This window comes from Ceratotherium simum, chromosome 17 (assembly GCF_057802395.1).
Source record: "Ceratotherium simum simum isolate JZ-2026a chromosome 17, ASM5780239v1, whole genome shotgun sequence".
Taxonomy (NCBI): Eukaryota; Metazoa; Chordata; class Mammalia; order Perissodactyla; family Rhinocerotidae; genus Ceratotherium; species Ceratotherium simum.
This window is the reverse complement of record NC_141916.1, coordinates 61,491,514-61,513,608: the sequence shown is the minus strand read 5'-3', so window position 1 is coordinate 61,513,608 and position 22,095 is coordinate 61,491,514. Positions and strand designations below refer to the sequence as shown.

The 22,095-nt window shown below is 40.0% G+C and overlaps 1 protein-coding gene across 3 annotated transcripts in view; it reads right to left on the bottom strand.

The window, feature by feature from the left end:
* Nucleotides 1-1,081: 1,081 nt before the first annotated feature.
* Nucleotides 1,082-22,095, bottom strand: part of USP18 (ubiquitin specific peptidase 18) — a 38,650-nt gene continuing 17,636 nt past the window's right edge. The window contains exons 5-11 of one of the 3 annotated variants that reach the window (XM_004438813.3): nt 9,222-9,301; nt 8,779-8,925; nt 8,286-8,381; nt 7,623-7,790; nt 3,976-4,107; nt 3,404-3,453; nt 1,082-1,700 (exon numbers count right to left, since the gene is read on the bottom strand). In XM_004438813.3, coding sequence (XP_004438870.2) covers nt 1,655-1,700; nt 3,404-3,453; nt 3,976-4,107; nt 7,623-7,790; nt 8,286-8,381; nt 8,779-8,925; nt 9,222-9,301 — 719 coding nt within the window. In that variant the 3' untranslated portion in view covers nt 1,082-1,654. The remainder of the gene's footprint in view (nt 1,701-3,403; nt 3,454-3,975; nt 4,108-7,622; nt 7,791-8,285; nt 8,382-8,778; nt 8,926-9,221; nt 9,302-22,095) is intronic. The other 2 variants (XM_087443006.1, XM_087443007.1) reach the window with 2 other exon arrangements.

Sequence of the window (22,095 nt, the reverse complement as noted above, 5' to 3'; positions counted from 1 at the left end):
GGCCCAGTGACTGGTGTCCTTATACGAAGGCCCTGTGAACATGGAGGCAGAGACCGGAGGGACACAGCTACACGCCAAGGAGTGACAAGGACTGCCAGCAGCCACCAGAGGCCGGGAGAGAGGCATGAACAGATCCTCCCTCAGAGCCTCCCGAAGGAACCAACCCTGTGGACACCGCGATTTTGGACTCTGGCCTCCTGAAGTGTGAGAGAATAAATTTCTCTTGTTTTAAGCCACCCAGTTGGTGATCATTTGTTACGGCAGCCACAGGAAACTAACACACACCTGTTTCACAACGGTTTGCTTTACGGAAGAGATTCTATATATTTCTATATTGTTTGAATATTTTACAGTGAGAATTTATTCTTTCACAGCTAATTTTTTTCCAATAAAATAATAAAGAAATTACCCACGTTTTACGTTGGAATTTTCGGCTCTGCCACTTATCAAGTATGAAATCTTGAACGAGTCATTAAACATATAAATGTCTTGATTGCTTCATCTGTAAAATGAGGATGTTAACATTTACCCTGCTCACCTCCCAGGCTGGTATTGGAGTCTCCCTGACTCCTCTTCTTTCACTGTCTACATCCATTCTTCCTCCAAAATGGCTCCATAGACTGTGAATCCCTTTCCATTCACACTACCATCCCTGTCTCTAATCCATGTCACCAGCCCCCAGATTAATTTCACCAAAACACCACTAAATGTTTCTTTCCTTTTTGAACCCCTTCAACAGTTTCTCATTACCTATTTAGATCCAAACTTCTTAGCCTAGTTCAAGATCCTCTACATTCTGAGCCCCACTTACCTTCTATCCTTATCACTCACCACTTGCTTCCTTGGTAGAGGGAAGCCAGGTTTGTGAATGATCTTTGAACCTTGAGCCTTGCCATTTTCAACCATGCCTTTGAGTATGCTTTTCCCTGTAAACAGATTATCCTCCACCCTCACCTCCTTTCCACTCTAAAAGGCTTCTCTCATGGCCCCACAACAGAAGCGATTTCACTTTCCTTTGAATTCCTGTAGCACAAACCCACAGTATCTTATGTATTTTAATTACCACCATTAAACTGCAAACTCCTTTTGAGAGAAAAACTTTATTGATTATTGTGCCTAGCACACTATCTTATGGAGAACAGGTGATCAATACATATTTGTCAAATAAATGAATAACAGTTACAAAACACTTGAGTTTTATGGAAACAATATGGGCTCTAAAATTTTTTTCATAATATTCACCTGGTACATACCAGTATGGTCACGCTAGTTGTAAAATATTAAATACTTCCCTACGCCCTTGCCACCCAAATGCCTTCCACTACCATTGCTGGCCGGGTCTCTCGTCCCCTGGGGGCACCTGGATTCCCATAATCTCCCACTAAAGGATTAATGCCTTGCACAGTGGGAACTCAGGACCCTACTCCAGATGTGTGGCTAGGGTCCACTGTTGGAAGTATCTATTCTGACTCATCTAGACCTGTGCAGTGTCACTGTTAAATATTTTGATAATCACCCCTGATTTATAAATAAAGTTTAATTATACAACTTGAAAACGATGCTTCTCCTCATTGCAAAATCTCTTAAGAGCAGATCCAGGAACAGAAAAGGTAAATGATACTTCGTCAGTCTCTGGAGGTTTAGGGCACATCCATTAAGACTCAATCTTCATGTAAACTAGAAGATAAGCAATTTCCCCCCTAGAAAGAAAAAAAAATGCAACAGCATAACAGAAATGAAACATTCATAGTTAAATGATACATTATTAATTCATGACAGGACAAGCCTGGGAAACTTTCCAAGGTGTTCTTCAATTCTTTGTCTATAAAATACCTCAGAGGGGAACAAAACAGGCGACCTGGGAAAATAACCACTAAGTTGCTATTAGTTAACACCTAAATCAGTGGTTGACAAACTACGAGCCCATGAGCCAAATCCAACTCTGTTTTTGCAAATAAATTTAGTCCGAACACAGCCACACTCATTCCTTCATGTATTGCCTATGGCTGCTATTGTGCTACAAGGACAGAGTTGAGTAGTTGCAACAGAGACCGCATGGCCCACAAAAGCTCAAATATTTACTCTCTGGCACTTTACAGAGAAAGTTTGCCAAACCCTAATCTAAAGAGTGGGCATCTAAAGGAGATGCTTAGAAGAAAGAGAAGAGGAAGATGACACGTAGATGTCTGGCCACATGCCTAGTTGGGTAAGCAGTGTGGGACAGGTTGCAGAGACTGAAGAAAAGACCCAGAGGCAGTGAACGAGACATAAGGATTTATTGGGAGTTACTTACAGGGAATGTCCAGTGGTGACCGGCTGGATGGACGTGCGCACCACTACCGTGGGCAGGGAGGGGGCTGTTTATATAGGCGGGGGAGCACAAAGGCTATGTGCTTGCCAAGGGGGCTCTCCCTGGTATCGCCAGCTACTCCCAGGAATAGCAGCTCACGTGGAGGGGCTCTGTGTTCCTTTAACACATGATGTTCTTTAAGTGACATAAGGTAGGATCTGGGCTGGCCAGGCCCTGGATTGTTACAGATCCCAGCAGCTGGGCGTTCTGTCCAGAAGGAGCCAGAAGGACACATGGTTGCAATGGGCTTGTAGGCTCTTGCTGAGCAGGCAAGGCCCAGGCCCCACAGTAGAAGACTGGAGGAGGATTTCAAACACAAATTTCACCTAATTTATTATTTTTCAAATGATCGGGCCTACTTCTGCACTGAAATCATCTCAAATATCACCTTTAGTATACAATATCACCTCTAACCCTGAAACTCAGCTGGAAAAACTTACAAAGTCTCTCTGCTTTAACTTCATCCAGCTTTTTTCTCTTCAGTTTCCCCTCTGTAGTTATTATTTTTAAAAATATACCTACTGCTATTTACTAAATGCAAGCTACTGTAGCAGACAAAGAAAGAGGAAAAGAGTGACCCTTACCCCCAAAGAGTTCATGGTCTAATGTGAAAGTTATATAAGCAATTACGAAACAGTGTGATCCTTGCTATAAAGGAGGTATGCTCAAAATGCAGTGAAAGCATATGAGAAGCCCCTGCAAACCCACCTCGGCGAATCAGTGGAAAGTTTTACCAAGCAGGAAGAGGCCATGAGCAGAAGTATTGAAGCATGAGTGGGAGTTCGCCTCGATGATAAATTAGCAGAGGGCAACACAGGCCAGGAACTGCATGTACAAAGCCATGGAGGATATGATGTTTGGGGAGCTACCTATACTTTCGTATTGTTGGAGTCTAAATTGTGAGAAAAGCATGATGCGGTGGGATGGGTATTGAAAGAGGAGGCTGAGCAGTTAGTCACTGGAGAGTTGCAGCTGAATCCATGAGAGTTTCATACAGTAACAAGAACCCTATGTAAACTCATTGGATTTCCATCACTCAAACACTTCTCTTACCAGCGGTAGTTATGATTTCCATAGGTACACTGGATGTCTTCCCAGGACACCTGGAAGTACATAAACAGATGAAGTGAAGCAGCCAGCTGGCATTTGCTAAGCATCCAGAGAGTACAGGGTGCTACAATTTGCCCTCCCTCACTCATCCAGGCAAACCCACCCCTAGTAACTCCCAAGACTTGGATCATTCGGTGATAGGATGCCATGTATGTGAAGTCTCTTTTAGTACCCCTGTCCCTCTGTTTCACCTTGGTTATGCCTAGCCCAGAGTTCTAACTTATGTATTTCTAACTCTTCTTGCTTTCCCTAAGTTTCCCACAGAGCATGAAGCTGCAGGGCACTGGGCCTAGGACACCAAAAACCTAGACACTGAGCTAAATGGGCTCTTACAGAGCTGTGAGCCAGATGGAGACTTCATGCAGAAGGGCTTTAAACCTCATAAAAGGCCCCCAGCACAGAGAGAACAGGACCACATTGTGTCTTGGCATTGAGGACCCATCTAGTCCTGGGCTCAGAATTTATTAGAAGTGGCTAATCCAGGGCAAGAGGCGATTTTGGATAATGTTCCTCACCCCACAAACATTGGAGTCATTGAAGCAGAACCATTTTCCATCCACAGAATTCCGGATATAGGCACAGTAATGACCAAAGCCAGCCATCCCCACATGGGCAATCACAGCAAAGAGTTCATACTGTCCTCCAGGCTGGAAGGACAGAAGGCACAAAATGACTCATCCATCATCCCTCCTCTTCTAACCCTCATCTAGAACAAGGAAACATTATTTCATCACACATTTATTCAGTGCCTACTGTATGCTACACACTGGTGCTTCAAGGGGACTAGAAAATAGTCCTTGACCTCAAGAATCTCACAGCTAATTAAACCAGAATTATAAAGCCATGTTTTATACCAGATTTATTTACAGGCGAGTTTGGGAAGACCCAACTTTTGCCCCAAAAAGGAGAAGGAACAACCAGCTGAGGAAAGCTCCCCAGAGAAGATATGCTTGAATTGATTTTGAAGGATGAACAAGACTGGCAGACAAGTTATGGGAAGGGTGGACCCAGAAATTACAAAGGCTCAGCAGCATAAAAGAGCAGAACGTATCGAGGAAATGGAAGTCAGGGAGGGTGCTGGGAAGTCACAAGAGATCAGGCTACCAAGGTCAAGTCAAGAATTAGAACTTTATCCCATGAGTGACTGGGAGCCACCAGAAGGTTTTAAGCAGAGGAACATCATCATCAGACTTGTGTTTGAGAAACACTGAAATAATGTGGTTTGAAAAATGGATTGAGAAATCAGGTGAGACAGAAAACAATGAGATAAACGAGGTACCACAATAGTGCAAGGAAGAAATGGTGACAGCCTGATTAATTACTTTCAGCAGGAGTCACTAAAATGATCATTATTATTAACATAATTATTAGCTGACTTTTAGCATTCACTATGCATTTAGTTAAGTCTTATACATGTATTATTTCATTTAATATTCACAACAATCCTATAAGCTGGGTGCTAATATAAATCCTATTTTACAGAGGTGGAATCTGAGCTAAGGGAGATAAAGTAATTTACCCAAGGGCCAGAGCTTACAAACAGAAGAGGCAGGATTTCAAGCCAGGCCTGCCTGGCTTCAAAGCCCCAGCTCTTTTTTTTTTGTTCGTGAGGTAGATTACCCCTGAGCTAACATCACCAGTCCTCCTCTTTTTGCTGAGGAAGACTGGCCCTGGGCTAACATCCGTGCCCATCTTCCTCCACTTTATATGGGACGGCGCCACAGCATGGCTTGACAAGCGGTGCGTCGGTGCGAGCCCAGGATCTGAACCCGTGAACACCGGGCCGCCAAAGCAGAGCGCGTGAACTTAATCACTATGCCACCGCAAAGCCCAAGCTCTTAATCCCTACACTGTACCGAGGAAGTGAGAGGAAAGGTGGAGATGAGGAGACAGCTTTGTGCAAAATTAGGGAGAAATAACTAAACGTATTTTGTAACTGGTTGGATGTGGTGGTGGAAACAAGTAGGAGGCACTATAAGAACAAATCCCAGATTTCTGGCTTGGAAATTAGGAAGATGTTGGTACCTTCAAGTTAAATATAGAACACAGCTGTTTGGGAATGAAAATAATGAATCTGGGGACTGTGTGACAACATTCAGTAGGAGGTAAATATACTGCTTTGGAGCACAACAGGAAGACCTGGACAGAAGATGTAGATTTGGAAATCTTCATTGGAACCATGAGAATTAATGGGAAGATATTTAAAAAATGGAGAGAAGAAGAAATGTAATTAAAACTAAATACCAATAAGAGGATGGGCACTTTCTCCAGCAATGGAGAAAGGAACCCTGGGAGAGAAACCTAGGGTAGACAGATTTTGAAGGAGAATAGGATCAATAACACAGAATATCACAAAAAGATCAAGTAAAGGAAAGACCAACAAGTATCCACTAGATTTGGCAGTAAGTCATTCTACTCCCTCAAATCTTAGAAAGTCGAGATAAGAGACAATTCTCTGTAAAGGGAATAGTGATGGGAGAGACAGAGTTTTGACTGACTGTGAGCAGGATCTCCACATCAGTCAGGAATACTTTATTCTTTTTTCTCAATACTGTCAAATAACGTCCCTAACCTAAGACATTGAACAGGATCAATAAGAGGGGTACAGGGGTGAGGGTAGAGCAAATGAAGCTCAGTCACCCAAAAGGGAGGGCTCAAATTATTCTCTATTTTCATTTGAGGACTTACTCTGGATTTTAAAAATGCAGGGCAATATCTAGATCTAACTATCAGTTTATAAGAAACACAAGGGATAGAGAAACATGTTAAATGACACCAACACCAACCAATATTCAACCAAATAAATTGCAAGGAAAATAAAAGGAGAGGAAACATAAAAGAAACTTAACATAAAAGAAGAAAGGGAGGTAGGGATGGGGGAAACAAACTTAAGCAAATTCAAGTGTAGACCTTGTTTGGATCTAGAGTCAAACAAACCAAACAACTCATAGAACAGTCAGAAGACATAATGAAATACTTACAAATGAAATGGTATGGTGTCTGGGATTTGCTTCAACATAACCCAGTAGAGGTTCGGAGAAAGAATAGGATGGAGGTGTAAGTAAAGTAAGACTGGCCACAAATTTTTATAACTGCTTAAGGTGCTTGATGGACCTGGGGATTCACTGTATAATTCCTCACTACCTTGGTATATATTCAAAATTTTCCATAACAAAGTCTTTTTAAGTGGAAAAAAATTTTAGGACCTACTTCATCAGGTAAACTGTGCAAGCAGAAATAAGGAAAACTAAAAGCAAAGAAAATGAGGGTCCTACGAAATGCATATGCCCTGAATAGGTAAAGAAACCTTGAATAATAGGAGCTATTACAACATATTATCAAGATCAGTTTTAAAATACCATGGTTCTAGAGCACGAATAGTAAACAGACCAATGGAACAAAACAGACAGTCCAAAAATGGACCCATATATATATGGGAATACAGAATTTGCTAAATGTAGCATTTCAAACCTATGGAGAAAAAATATTTGTCATTTTGTCTCTCAGAATCTGCCAATAAATTATTGGCTCAGGACAACTGAATTCAACTTCACTTTGATTAAATTTGGCCCAATGAATGGCTACTTTCTCATTATCCTCAAAGTGGGCATAAGCTGTTTTAAGAATAAAGCTAGATTGGTACTCTATTTAGAACCCAAGGTGTCGTGTTTACCTGTGTATATGTAAGCATTACACATTTTATTTAAAAGGAAGGTCCCGAATTATGGGTTTTTTCCCTCAGTGCTGTTAGGTATATGAGCACAAACATAATATTTAGAAATAAAACCTTTTGAATCTTAAAAGAAAAGCAACTACAAACAGCAAATGGTGGTGGTAGTACGGTGATAACAACCCATCATTGTCAGAGAACACACAGGTTTCCATCATTAAAATATTGTTAAAAAATAAGTGTTTCCTGAATATATGAATGTTTCTATCAATCACACCAAGATGTTGGTGAGTTTTACTCCCTTTGTGTATCCTGAGCATGGTCAGCAGAGGACATGATTTCTGAAACAAGAGAATGACATAGATCAGACACCCAGAAATGCCATCTCTGATGAGTGGGTGACTTCAAGCAGCTCAGGGGAAGGGGAGACAAAATCGAACAGACGTGGTGTCCGAGAGACGGAAGATGGAAGAGAGGGGAGGAGCACCTCACCTGTGCCTCAGCATCACAGGCATCTCGCTCAGTCAGAAGGACCTGATTTAAATCCAAGCTCTGGGGGAAATACAGTGAGTGGCAGATTTTTTCTGTCCGCATATTCCTGACGGAGAACCGCATGAGGTGGACTGTCAAGGTCTGGGGCAAATGGGTCAGCTGCAAGACCTGAAAAAGCAAAATCCCTACGGAGATGAAGTCTTAAGGCACCTGACATGGGTACATTCAAAGAAATACCAGGGCTGATGGTATGTTCTTCTTCCCAAAAAGAGGGGAGCAGAAAGATACAATACAGAGTTTAGGGCTCCCGTTTGCTGAATCTGTTGAGCTCTCCCACAGAAGGCGTAAGCAGCCCCAGGGTTCTACACAGGTGCTGGAACCCAGGGGAACTACGGAGTCTGCTCTAGGGAGCTAGTCTAGCCCTGAGGGAAAAACTCTGCCCGCTGCTCTTGGACCTTCTCCTCTTGTCCTTCAAAGGCTCGGTCCCTCTCAGTGATGAGCACACCCACAGCTCTGAAGCCCCAGGATCCCAGATACTAGCCTGATATGGACTCCCTCCCTCACTCATCATGAGGTGCCCTCGGGGACTGCGTGAAGACTCTCAGGAAATCCACTTGGGGCAACCCCAGACTAGGGAAGTATCTGGTTTCAGGGAGTGAGTACCTGTTTCCTACAGGTCTTCTTCTCACAGTTTTCACAGAAGAACTTGCTTTTGTCTGATAACTCCCTGGGCTGGAAGAAACAGCGAAGTGCATCCTCCTGTCCCAGGAGAACAAGAGCAGGGTTGGTATTTCCCCTCTAGAGCACAACCCCTCACCCTGCAGATGGTGATTTAAGTCTTTCTTCTGGTTATCTCCATGTCCCCATTAACGTCTGGCCCAACGTGGTGCATATGGCAGGATCTCAAAAAGTACCTACTGATCGCAGGGAAAAAACAGGAGGGACGCTTGTTAAGGGAGCAGTGTGAGGAAGGGGAAAGTAGGAGAAAAAACTTTTTTTTTCTTTTTTTTGCCAAATCAAAGGAGAACTTAGCCAGAGCCATGCAAAGGGAATAGAAATGATTTTTTTAAACCCAAGGGTGGATTAAAGAAGCAAGAGGACATTGGCAACATTGGGTTGTGGGAGAACAGCAAATTCACCAAGAGAAATCCCTCACCAGTGTTTTCAGGGGCTTTGAGTCCATATCGAAAAGAGGAAGGGGGAGGGTCAGCATGCTACTGTTTCTGCTGCTCTCCACAGTACATTCGAGGCAAACCAAGGACTCCCTCACCCGGATCGTATACAGGGCCTGTAGCCTCTCCACCTGCAAGAGAGAGGAGCGGAGAGGTCAGAAGGGGACAAAGCCAGGAATAAACAGGTCAGGCCAACTCCCAGAAGTTGAAGCCACTAGACAGAAGTTCCAAAAATGGCAGCCACTAACGCTCTTTGCTCTACTCAAAAAGGTGAAAAATAATAACAGTGGTACTATTATGGAATTGTGATAAACATTTTATGTGGATTTTCTCTTTTAATCCTCTCTACACATTACATTAAAGAAAGCTGAATGAGTTAAATGAGCAGCATCTTAAACTTCTGCGTTCTCTAGTTCTAGGATCTTACCAAGTTCACGTCAGTGATTTGGTCCTTAATTAGGTTCCAGACTGTGAGGTAGAGTTGAACAGCATCATGCTGGACAAACACTGGCCAAAGAGAAAAGTAACAGCAGAGTTAGTGAGGTCGCCAGGGACACTTCTCATGAACATGTGCCCTCGCCACCTAGATGCACGTAAGCACTCATCACTCTGTCTTTTCCTAGCCTTCCCCCTCTTTTCAAGCTAAGTTTCTACTAGACGTTAGGTGCTAAAAATGAAAAATAAGCTTGGTGTTGATTTTTGAAAACTCCTCTTAAAACTTAAAATCCAGTTCCACTGTATCACATAAGTTTTCTGTCCTCTGACCTGCCACCCACCCCTACTGGTCCTCACTGGGGGACCCAGCTAGATAAAACTAATAGTCAGCAGTGGATTCTCTCCTATGTCTATGCCAAGCCAATACTCTAATTGACCCCTCTAGTCATTCACTTCTCTGTGCCTTTATGTATTTTTTTTATTCACCTCCCTAAAAATTGACCAGTTTCCCAACACTCATATCTGACCCAGTTCTTCCCCAAAGGTGTCTAGGAGAACAAGAAGGGAAAAGACCATCTCAGTATGAGATGGTGTTAGCTAAGAGGAGGCAGGAATTAAGCAGTGATTCCTACATATGTTATATAAGTAAATGTAAGGCTAAAAGTGTTGTGTACAGATATAAATCAATTTGTGTTGTTCAAAAGAAACCTAGGAAGACACAGAAAATGAAAAACACACTGAGGACTATTTTACAAAAGGCCAGATGTCTGGCAAAATGCAAAGACATTTCAAGAAAAGGTGGTTATTGTAAATGTACTAAATATTCATATCTGCTATCTCAACACCATTTTATTTCCTTCATGATACTTATCGCAATTTGTACTTAATATTTTTGGGTTTTATTTTGTTTTGTTTTATTTTTGTTTTGGCCCATCTCTCCTTTAAATTGTAAGCTCCATGGAGGTAAAGACTCTATCAGCCTTCTCCCTTACCTACAGCAACAGCACAATACCTGGCACATAACAGGTGAACATTATATATTAGTTAAATAGATTAGTTAATCCATATTCTAAAATAATCCCAAAACTTAGAGACAAACAGGCTAGCAGCAGGGCTGAACTGACGCTGTCCCCAGGGAATTATTTACAGAAGGCTGCCTGCCACAGAGCCAACACTGGACGTAAAACAAGTTGGATCACCTTGCCATGTGAAGACATTCTCTTGTCTGACCGTAACAGAACCAAGAGTCCCAATTCACCTAAGAAATATAGGGATACTTGCCCAACCCATAATTTAATTAACGCCTGCTGTGTGCAAGGCATTGTGCATGCCAGAGAAAGTTCCTGTCCCCAGGAGACCTATATTCTAATGGAGGACCAGTATCCACGTACAGTCAGCCCTCCATATCCGCGTGCTCCACAGCCACAGAGTCAACTGTCGGACCGAAACACCTACAATGGTTGCGCCTGTACTGAACATGTACAGACCTTTTTTTCTTCTCATTATTTCCTAAACAAAACAGTATAACAACTATTTACATTGCATTAGATATTATAAGTCATCTAGAGATGATTTAAAGTATACGGGAGGGGGCCGGCCCCGTGGCTTAGCAGTTAAGTGCGCGTGCTCCGCTGCTGGTGGCCCGGGTTCAGATCCCAGGTGCGCACCGCTTGTCCAGCCATGCTGAGGCAGCGTCCCACATAGAGCAACTAGAAAGATGTGCAACTATGACATACAACTATCTACGGGGGCTCTGGGGAGAAAAAGGGAAAAAAAATAATTAATTAAAAAAATAAAGTATACGGGAAGATGTGCATAGGTTATACGCAATACTATGCCATATTCTATAAGGAACTTCAGCATATGTGGATTTTGGTATTCGTGGGGTGGGGAGGGTGTCCCAGAACTAATGCCTTGTGAATACTGAGAGATGACTATAATCATAATTCAAAGAAGAATAAGAAAAATTCCCTAAGTTGTACAAACTGCTATGGAAAGCTAAAGGAAGGTGAGAATACAACTGGAATGGTAGAGTGAGGGTCTCCCTAAATCTATTCCTCCATAAAAGCAATGAAAATGCTGGCAGAAATTGTCAAAATCAATTTTTTCAGGACTCTGGAAATTAACCAAAAGTTTATAAAAATCTAAGGAATGTTTATTCAAAAAAACTGCAAAACCTAAGTAAGAAGAGCAAGATTTGAGCCTTCTTCAACTTGGCCTGTTCCCATTTCCTCCTTCCTCACTCTGTGGTAGCCCTGAAAACCAGAAACCTTACAACTGCCAAAGCGAGCAGACTGGGACCACAGCTCCTCAAAAAGTCTCATCACAAGAGCATTTTCATTATTTTATGTCTTACAGCTTTGTGGAAAAGCCTCATTTGAAGGAGACTGTCATTATTTGACCAGACTCAGAGCTCAAAGCCCTCTTCTCAGGGCATTTGTGGAAAACAACCAGTGACAGTTAATATCACGGTTACCTCAGGCTGCAATATCAGCTGGGGCAAAAAAGAGCCTAGCCAAAAACTTAAAAGAGATCTGGGGAATGAGATGTCCATAGGGGACTTTCAGAAGCTCTGACATATTCCTGGTGATCTAGAAGGCCATTTGCATGCCCAGGTAACACCTGAGAGGGCCCCAATCTCTTACCTCTGGCTGAAAAAGCAAGAAATGAAGGCTAAAAGTATCATCAACCACGTAAGCCTTGAAGGTGTGCCACAACAGACACACAGAGCCCCTCAGCAAAGACTAGCAGACTTACTGGTTCAAGCCATTTTAAGAAATCTCTGACCAATCACTACCTGACACATAAGCTAACCAAACAGAAACTTCAGTGGCCACACACTACGGGGAATACAGACTTTGCAGAATTAGTCCAGCACAGTCACTAAACAAACAGCAACAACAACAAAACCCATTCTAGGGATTTCTGATTTTCACTGTTGCCACATTATATTATTTAAAATGTTTAGTTTTTAACAAAAAATTACAAGACACACAATGAAACAGAAAAGTATGGCCCATACACAGGAAAAAAGCAATCAGTAGAAGCTGTCACTGAGAAGACCCTGGTATTGGCCTTACTAGACAAAGACTTTAGACGGGTTATTATAATATGTTCAAAGAACTAAAGAAAACCATGTCAAAATAACTCAAGTATGAAAACAATGTTTCACCAAATAAAGAATATCAATAAGAAGAAAAAATTATTTAAAAGAACCAAATAGAAATTCTTGAGTTGAATAGTATAATGACAGAAATGAAGAGTTCACTAGAGGTGGTTAACAGCAGATTTGAGCTGGCAAAAGAAAGAATCACCAAATTTGAAAATAAGTCAATTAAGATTATACAATCTGAGTAATGAAAGAAAAAATGAATGAGGAAAAATGAACAGAGCATCCATGAGTTCAGTGATGAATTCTACCAAACATCTGGGGAAGAAATCATACCAATTCTCAAAATCTCTTCATAAGATAGAATCAGAAGGAATATTTCCTAACTCATTCTATAAGGCCAGATTTACCTTAATAACAAAATCTGACAAAGACATTACAAGAAAAGGAAATTACAGATCAATATCTCTTGTGAACATACATGCAAAAATCCATAAGAAAATATTAGCAAATAGAATCCAACAAAATATAAAAATAATTATACACCACAACCAGGTGAGATTTATCCCAGGTATGCAAAACTAGTTCAACATTTCAAAATCAGTTAATGTAATCCATCACATCAACAGGCTAAAAAGAAAATACGCATGATCATATTAGATGCAGAAAAAGCATCTAACAAAATTCAACACTCATTCATGATAAAAACTCTCAGCCAACTAGGAACTGAGAGGACCTTTCTAAGTTTGAAAAGGAACATCTTCATAAAACCTAAAGCTAACATCACACTTAATGGTGAGAAACTAGAAGCTTTTCCACTAAGATCAGAATAAAGACAAGAATATCCCCTCTCATCACGCCTTTTCAACATCATATTGGAAGTCTCAGCTAATGCAATAAGACAGGAAGAGGAAATAAAAGGTATACTTATTGCAAAGGAAGAACTAAGTATGCCCATGTTTGAGGATGACATGATCATCCATGTAGAAAATCCAAAAGAATCAACAAAAAACTCCTGTAACTAATAAGTGATTATAACAAGGTTGCAGGATACAAGGTAAATATATAAAAGTCAATCACTTCCCTATATATCAGCAATGAACAAGTAGAATTTTAAATTAAAAACATAATATAATTTCATTAGAACCCATGAAAATGAAATACTTAGGTATAAATCTAACCAAATACATACAAAATCTATAGGAGGAAAGCCACAAACTGATGAAAGAAATCAGAAGAACTACATAAATGGAGAGACATTCCATGTTCATGGATAGGAAGACTCAATATTGTCAAGGTGTCAGTTCTTCCCAAATTGATTTATAGACTTAATGCAATTCCAATCAAGATCCCACCAGGTTATTCTGTAGATATTGACAAACTGATTCTAAAGTTTATTTGGAAAGGAAAAGACTCAGAATACCCAACACAATATTGAAGGAAAATAACAAAGTCAGAGGACTAATTCTGAACTTACTACAAAGCTTCAGTGATCAAGACAATGTGGTGTTGCAAAAGAACAGAAAAATAGATCAATGGAACAGAATAGGGAACCCAAAAATACACCTACATAAACAATGTCAACTGCTCTTTGACAAAGAAGCAAAGGCAATACAATGCAGCAAAGACAGTCTTTTTACTAAACAGTGCTGGAACACCTGAACATAAACATGCAAAAAAAAAAGAATCTAGACACCAACCTCACATCCTCTAAAAATCTTATTCAAAATGGATAACAGACCTAACTGTAAAATTCAAAACTACAAAATTCATAAAGATAATACAGGAGAAAATCTAGATGATCTTGAGTTTGGTGATTACTTTTTAGATACAACACCAATGCACAATCAATAAAGGAAAGAAATGATAAGCTGGACTTCATCAAAATTAAAAATTTCTGCTCTGTAAAAGACACTGTCAAGAGCATGAGAAAACAAGGCACAGACTGAGAAAAAATATTTACAAAAGACATATCTGATACAGGTCTGTTATCCAAAAATATATAAAAACTCTTCAAACTCAACAATAAGGAAACAGACAATGTGATTTAAAAATAGGTAAGAAACCTGAACAGACACCTCACCTAAGCAGATATACAGATGGCAAATAATCATATGGAAAGATACTCAGTATCGTATGTCATTGGGGAATTGCAAATTGAAACAACAATGAGATACTGCTACACACCTATCAGAATGGCCAAAATCTGAAACACTGACAACAACGAATGCTGGTGAGGACGTGGAGAACAGGCACTCTCCTTCATAGCTGGTGAGAAAGCAAAATGGTACAGCCACTTTGGAAGACAGTTTGGCGGTTTCTTAACAAAACTACATGTACTCTTACAATAGGATCCAGCAACTGCACTACTTAGTATTTATTCAAAGGAGTTGAAAACATGTCCACACAAAAACCTGCACACACATGTTTATAGCAGCTTTATTCATAATTGCTAAAACTAGGAAGCAACCAAGATGTCCTTCAGTAGGCAAAGGATAAACTATGGTACACCCAGACAATGAAATATTATTCAGTGTTAAAAAGAGCTGCAGAGGATTCTAGGAATATGGAGGAATAGGAAGCACCGCGAATCGGTCTCCCCATTTAGACAACAACTGCACAAGGCAGAATCTGTCTAATATAATTATTTTGGAACTCTGGAGTCTGTTGAAGGCTTGCAATTTCAGAGGAAGCCTTGGAAGATAAATTGCGGTTAATTTCAGTCAACATCAGCTCTTAGCACAGTAGCAGCCACCTACCCATCTCTCACCCAGCCACGTGGCAGGTAGTTGGGCACATGTTCCTGGGGAAGCTTGTACGCAGCACGTCAGAGCTGGGGTAGGAAGAAAGGATTTTTTCCTCCAAATATTGAGGATCTGTGCTCTGGTCATTCATTGATGCTTCTGATCACAGAGGTGCAGACAAAGAAACAGGCAGCCATTGTTGTTGCACCTCTCCCCATTGTTGCAAGCCCCTCCCCCTCTGGCTCAAGTGACTTCCAGGGGACTTAAAGGGCCAGTGACCTGATTTTTCCCCCTTCACGTTTCGCTTTTCCCCTTTCAAGACATTAAAGCCTAGGACATCCAAAAACAACAGCATGTACAGGGAAAATTAGAAACTGACCATGCATGCAATGGGAAAGGCTCAGAAAGACCAGGGAAGACATTACGTTTACACCTCAGGCTGATTCTTGGTACAGAGACAGCCTACAACAATCAAAAAACCAAAATCAACAAACAAAATAACAACAGCAAATCCTGGGGAAGGGGAAGAATCTGATTTCCAGAGTTGCAACATTAATAGATTTAAATGTCCAGTGTTCAACAAAATATCACAAGGTATACAAAGAGAACAGGAAAGTATGACCCATTAAAAGAAAAAAATATCAACAGAAACTGCCTCTGAAAAAGACCTAACGGTAAACACACCAGACAAAGACTTTAATACAACTGTCTTAAAGATGCTCAAAGAACTAAAGGAAGATGTGGAGAAAGTCAAGAAATTGACATTTGAACAAAATTGAAATATCAATAAAGATACAGAAAACCTAAAAAGAAACAAAAAGAAATCTGGAGCTGAAAAGTACCATAACTGAAATGAAAAATTCATTACAGATATTCAAAGGAAGATTTGAAAAAGCAGAAGAATCAGTGAACTTGAAGAGTGGACAATGGAAATTACTGAGGCTGAAAAGAAATTCAACAGAGCCCCAAGAACCCGTGGGACACCAACAAGCTGACCAAAATATGCACTGAGGGAGTCCCAAAAGGAGTACATAGAAAGAACAGGGAGAATACTTGAAGAAATAATGGCTGAAAACTTCCCAAATTTGATGAAAGACATGAATATAAACAAATAAGAAGCTCAACAAAGTCCAATAAGATAAACTCAAAGAGACCTATCCCAAGACATACTATAATCAAATTTACAAAAGTGAAAAAAAAAAAAAGCAAATCTAAAAGCAGCAAAAGAGAAGCAAATCACCACATACAAGGGATCCTCAGTAAGATTATCTTCAGATGTCTCATCAGAAACTCTGGAAGCCAAAAAACAGTGGGCCAATATATTCAAAGTACTAAAATAAAAAAACTATCAACCAAGAATCCTATATCCGGCAAAACTGTCCTTCAAAAGTGAGGGAGAGGTGGAGTGATGTCAGCATCATGGCGGAGTGAGCTCGTCCCTTAGTCTCTCCTCGCTAAGATACAACAAAAAGGACATTCAAATACCAACAGTGGACATTCACACAACACAATAGACGTCTGAGAGATCCACACAGCCATACGTCTGAAGGTGGGGGTGCTGGATGACCCCGGAGACAATGGAAGGACGTAAGGTGATCTACTCTCCCTCCCAAGAGGCAGCAATGTAGACAGCAAGACCTCATGTGGCGGCCAGCGCATGACACGGAGAGGAGAAGGGAAAAAAGGCAGCCCTCCGCAGGAACACTCGTGCTCTCGGAGTTGCCTCCCAACCTGTGGTAACGCTCCACACCTGAGACAGCTAAGCAATCATGGGGGCGTCCACACCAAGCTGAGCAGCCCAAGCCAGCAGACAGTGAATGCAGAGCGGGGACACGTGGAATCACGCTAGTGAAAGAAAGCGTCCCTCCCCCCACCCTACCTGGCACACAAGCTTGGCCAGTCAGCTAGAACAGGGGATCCCCACCACAACACCTATGCATACGTGTGTAAAGCAGCAGTCACCAGCGGGCAAATGCAGACGGGCCCTGTCAGCACAGCTTCCAATGGACAGGCACATCTTCCAGGGGTCGCAGAGGACTCAGAAAACACAGCTCCTGCCTCCCTAGTGGTGGCAGGTGGAATCTGAGACCAGATCATACCACAATGCAATGGCACAAGTCCACCCCATCAAATAGCATCAAGAGGTATATGAACACTCCAGACCCCAAGGAAAATGACAAGTACCCAGAAATCAATCCTAAAGTCACAGAAATTTACAATCTAAATGACAGAGAATTCAAAATAGTTATCATAAAGAAACTCAACAAGTTACCAAAAAACTCAGAAAGACAGTTTAATGATCTCAGGAATAAAATTAATGAACAGAGAGAATTCTTCACATAAGAGATTGAAACTATTTAAAAAACCAATCAGAAAGGCTGGAGATTAAAAACAGAATGAATGAAATAAAGAAAAATCTGGAGTCCTTAAAAAATAGAGTTCATATTATGGAGGACAGAATCAGTAACTTAGAGGATAGAAATACAGAAATGCTGCAGATGGAGGAGGCTAGAGAACTAAAACTAAAAAGAAATGAAGAAATTCTCCGAGAAATATCTGACTCAATTAGGAAACGCAACATAAGGATTATAAGTATTCTAGAGGGAGAAGAGAGGGGAAAAGGAACACAGAGCTTGTTCAAGGAAATAATAGCTGAGAACTTCCCAAACCTGGGGAAGGAGCTGGAATTACATGTAAACGAAGCTAATAGAACTCCTAATTACATCAATGTAAAAAGACCTCCTCCAAGGCATATATTAGTAAAACTGGCAAAAGTCAACGACAAAAAAAAAAATATTAAGGGCAGCAAGGCAGAAGAAAATAACCTACAAAGGAACCCCTATCAGGCTTTCAGCAGATTTTTCAGCAGAAACCTTACAGGCTAGGAGAGAGTGGAACAATATATTCAAAATTCTGAAAGACAAAATCTTTCAGCCAAGAATACTCCATCCAGTGAAACTACCCTCTACATACGATGGAGAAATAAAAACTTTCCCAGATAAACAAAAGCTGAGGGAGTTCATCACCACAAGACCCCCCACTATAAGAAATGATCAAGAAGGCCCTCATACTTGGAAAAAAACAACCGGTTTACAAAGCCTTGAGCAAGCATATAAATAAAGAGACAAAATCAGAAAATTGCAGCTCTCTATCAGAACAAGTTATCAAACACCTGATTATAACATTAATGATAAAGGGAAGGAAAGCATCAAAAATAACTATAATCACTTCATTTTAATCACACACTCACAAGATGGAATAAGTTGTGACAACAATAACTTAGATGGGGAAGAGGAAAGGGAGGGAACCTGCCTAGACTAAGGAGATAAGAGGCTATCCATCTATCAGAAAATGGAGTATCTCATCTATGAGATCTTTTATACAAACCTCACAGTAATCACTAAATGAAAAATCAGAACAGAGACACAAATGACAAATAAAGAGAAAACTGAGACAACCATCACAGAGAAACAACAAACTGAAATGGCAGTCAGAAATACACAGGACAAGAAAAAAGGGAAATACAGAACAACCAGAAAATAGTGATAAAATGGCAGTCATAAACCCTCATATATCAATAATCACTCTAAATGTAAATGGATTGAATTCTCCAATCAGAAGACACAAAGTGGCTGGGTGGATTAAAAAACAAGACCCAACAATATGCTGCCTCCAGGAAACACATCTCAGCTCTAAATACAAACATAGGCTCAAAGTCAAAAGATGGAAGATGATACTCCATGCAAATGGCAAACAAAAGAAAGCAGGTGTTGCCATACTTAGACAAAATAGACTTCAAGCCAAAAAAAATAAGAGACAAAGATGGACATTACGTAATAATAAAGGGGACAATTGATCAAGAACATATAACATTTATTAATATATGCGCACCTAACATAGGAGCATCAAAGTATATAAAGCAATTATTAACAGACCTAAAGGGAGAAATTGACAGCAACACAATATTAGTATGGGATTTTAATACCCCACTTACATCAATGGATAGAACATCTAGACAGAAAGTCAATATGGAAAGACTGGTCTTAAATGAAACACTAGACCAGATGGGCTAAATATATATATATATAGACCACTGCATCCAAAAGCAGCAGAATGCACATTCTTCTCAAGTGCACATGGAACATTCTCAAAGATAGACCATATGGTGGGAAACAAAACAAGTCTCATTAAATTTAAGAAGACCAAAATCATATCAAGCATCTTTTCCAACCACAATGCTATGAAACTAGAAATCAACTACAAGAAGAAAGCTGGAAAAGTCACAAATATGTGGCGGCTAAACAATACGCTTCTGAACAACCACTGGATCAATGAAGAAATCACAGGGAGAAATAAAAAAATACCTGGAGGCAAATGAAAATGAAAACACAGCATACCAACTCTTATGAGACGCAGCGAAAGCAGTACTAAGAGGGACCTTTATAGCAATACAGGCCCACCGTAACAAACAAGAAAAATCCCAAATAAACAATCAAACATTACAGCTAAAGGAACTAGTAAAAGAAGAACAAAGCCCCAAGTCAGTAGAAGGACATAATAAAAAGTGGAGCAGAAATAAATGAAAAAGAGACTAAAAAAATAATAGAAAGGATCAACGAACTACAAGGTGAGTCTTTGAAAAGATAATCAAAAGTGACAAACTTTTGCCTATACTCACTAAGAAAAAAAGAGAAAAGCCTCAAAGAAATAAAATCAGAAATAAAAGAGGAGAATTTACAATGGATACCACAGAAATACAGAGGATTCAAGGAGAATACTATGAAAAGGTATATGCCAACAAATTGAATAACCTAGAAGAAATGGATAACTTAGAATCATACAATCTTCCAAAACTGAACTGAGAAGAAACAATTTGAATAAACCAATCACTGGTAAGGAGATTGAATCAGTAATCAAAAACCTCCCAAAAAACAAAAGTCCAGGACCAGATGGCTTCCCTGGTGAATTCTACCAAACACTAAAAGAAGACTTAATACCTATCCTTCTCAAACTCTTCCAAAAAACGGAAAAGGAGGAAACACTTCCTAACTCATGAGACTAACATTACCTTGATACCAAAACCAGACAAGAAAAATGCAAAAAAAGAAACTTACAAGCCAATGTCACTGATGAACACAAATGCAAAAATCCTCAACAAAATATTAGCAAATTGAACACAACAATACATTAAAAGGATCATATGCCACAATCAAATGGGATTTATTCCAGGGATGCAAGGATGGTTAAACATCTGCAAATCAATCAATCTAATATGCCACATTAACAAAATGAGAATAAAAATCACATAATCATCTCAATAGATGCAGAGAAAGCATTTGACAAGACTGAGCATCATTTATGATAAGAACTCTCAATAAAATGGGCATAGAAGGAAAGTACTTCAACATAATAATGGCCATATATGACACACCCACAGCTAACGTCATACTCAGTAGTGAAAAATGGAAAGCATTCCCCCTAAAAACAGGAACAAGACAAGGATGCCCGCTCTCACCACTCTTATTCAACATAGTATTGGAAGTCCTAGCCAGAGCAATTAGGCAAGAAAAAGAAACAACAGGTATCCAAATTGGAAAGGAAGAAGTAAAACTGTCACTATAGGCAGATGACATGATTTTATATATAGAAAACCCTAAAGAATCCACCAAAAAACTATTAGAAATAGTAAACAAATACAGTAAAGTTGCAGGGTACAAAATCAACATACAAAAATCAGTTGCAATTATATACACTAATAATGAACTAGCAGAAAGAAAAATCAAGAATACAACCCCATTTACGATCGCAACAAAAAGAATAAAATACCTAGGAATAAATTTAACCAAGGAGGTGAAAGATGCATACACTGAAAACTATAAGACATTGTTGAAAAAAATGAAAGAAGACAGAGGAAATGGAAAGGTATTCCCTGCTCATGGATTAAAAAAATTAACAGGGGCTGGCCTGGCGGCGCAAGCAGTTAAGCGCACGCACTCTGCTGCGGCATCCTGGGGTTCACCAGTTCGGATCCCGGGCACGCGCCAACGCACTGGTTGTCAAGCCATGCTGTGGCAGTGTCCCATATAAAGTAGAGGAAGATGGGCACAGATGTTAGCCCAGGGCCAGTCTTCCTCGGCAAAAAAGAGAAGGATTGGCATCGCACGTTAGCTCAGGGCTGGTCCTCCTCACAAAAAAAAACAAAATTAACATAGTTAAAATCACTATGTTACCTGAAGCAATCTACAGTTTCAATGCACTCTCTATCAAAATCCCAATGACATTTTCCATGCAAATAGAACAAAGAATCTAAAATTTATATGAAACAACAAAAGGCCCTGAATAGCCAAAGCAATTCTGAAGAAAAAGAACAAAGCTGGACTCCCAGATTTCAAAGTATGCTACAAAGCTGTAGTAATCAAAACAGCATGGTACTGGCAGAAAAACAGACACACAGATCAATGGAATAGAATTGAGAGCCCAGAAATAAACCTATACATCTATGGACAGCTAGTTTTCAACAAAGAAGCCTGTTCATACAATGGAGAAAGGGAAGTCTCTTCAATAAATGGTGCTAGGAAAACTGGACAACCACACACAAAAGAATGAAAGTAGACCATTATCTTACACTGTACACAAAAATTAACTCAAAATGAATTAAAGACTTGAATGTAAGACCTGAAACCCTAAAACTTCTAGAAGAAAACACAGATAGTACGCTATTTAACATCTGTCTTAGCAGTATCTTTTCAAATACATTGTCTATTCAGGCAAGGAAAACAAAAGCAAAAATAAACAAATAGGACTACATTAGACTAAAAACCTTCTGCATTGCAAAGGAAACCATCAACAAGATGAAAAGACAACCTATTGATTGGCAGAAGATATTTGCAAATCATATATCCAATAAGGAGTTAATATCCAAAATATATAAGGAACTCATACAACTCACCAACAACAACAAAAAAATGAAACCATTAAAAAATGGGCAGAGGATCTGAACAGACATTTTTCCA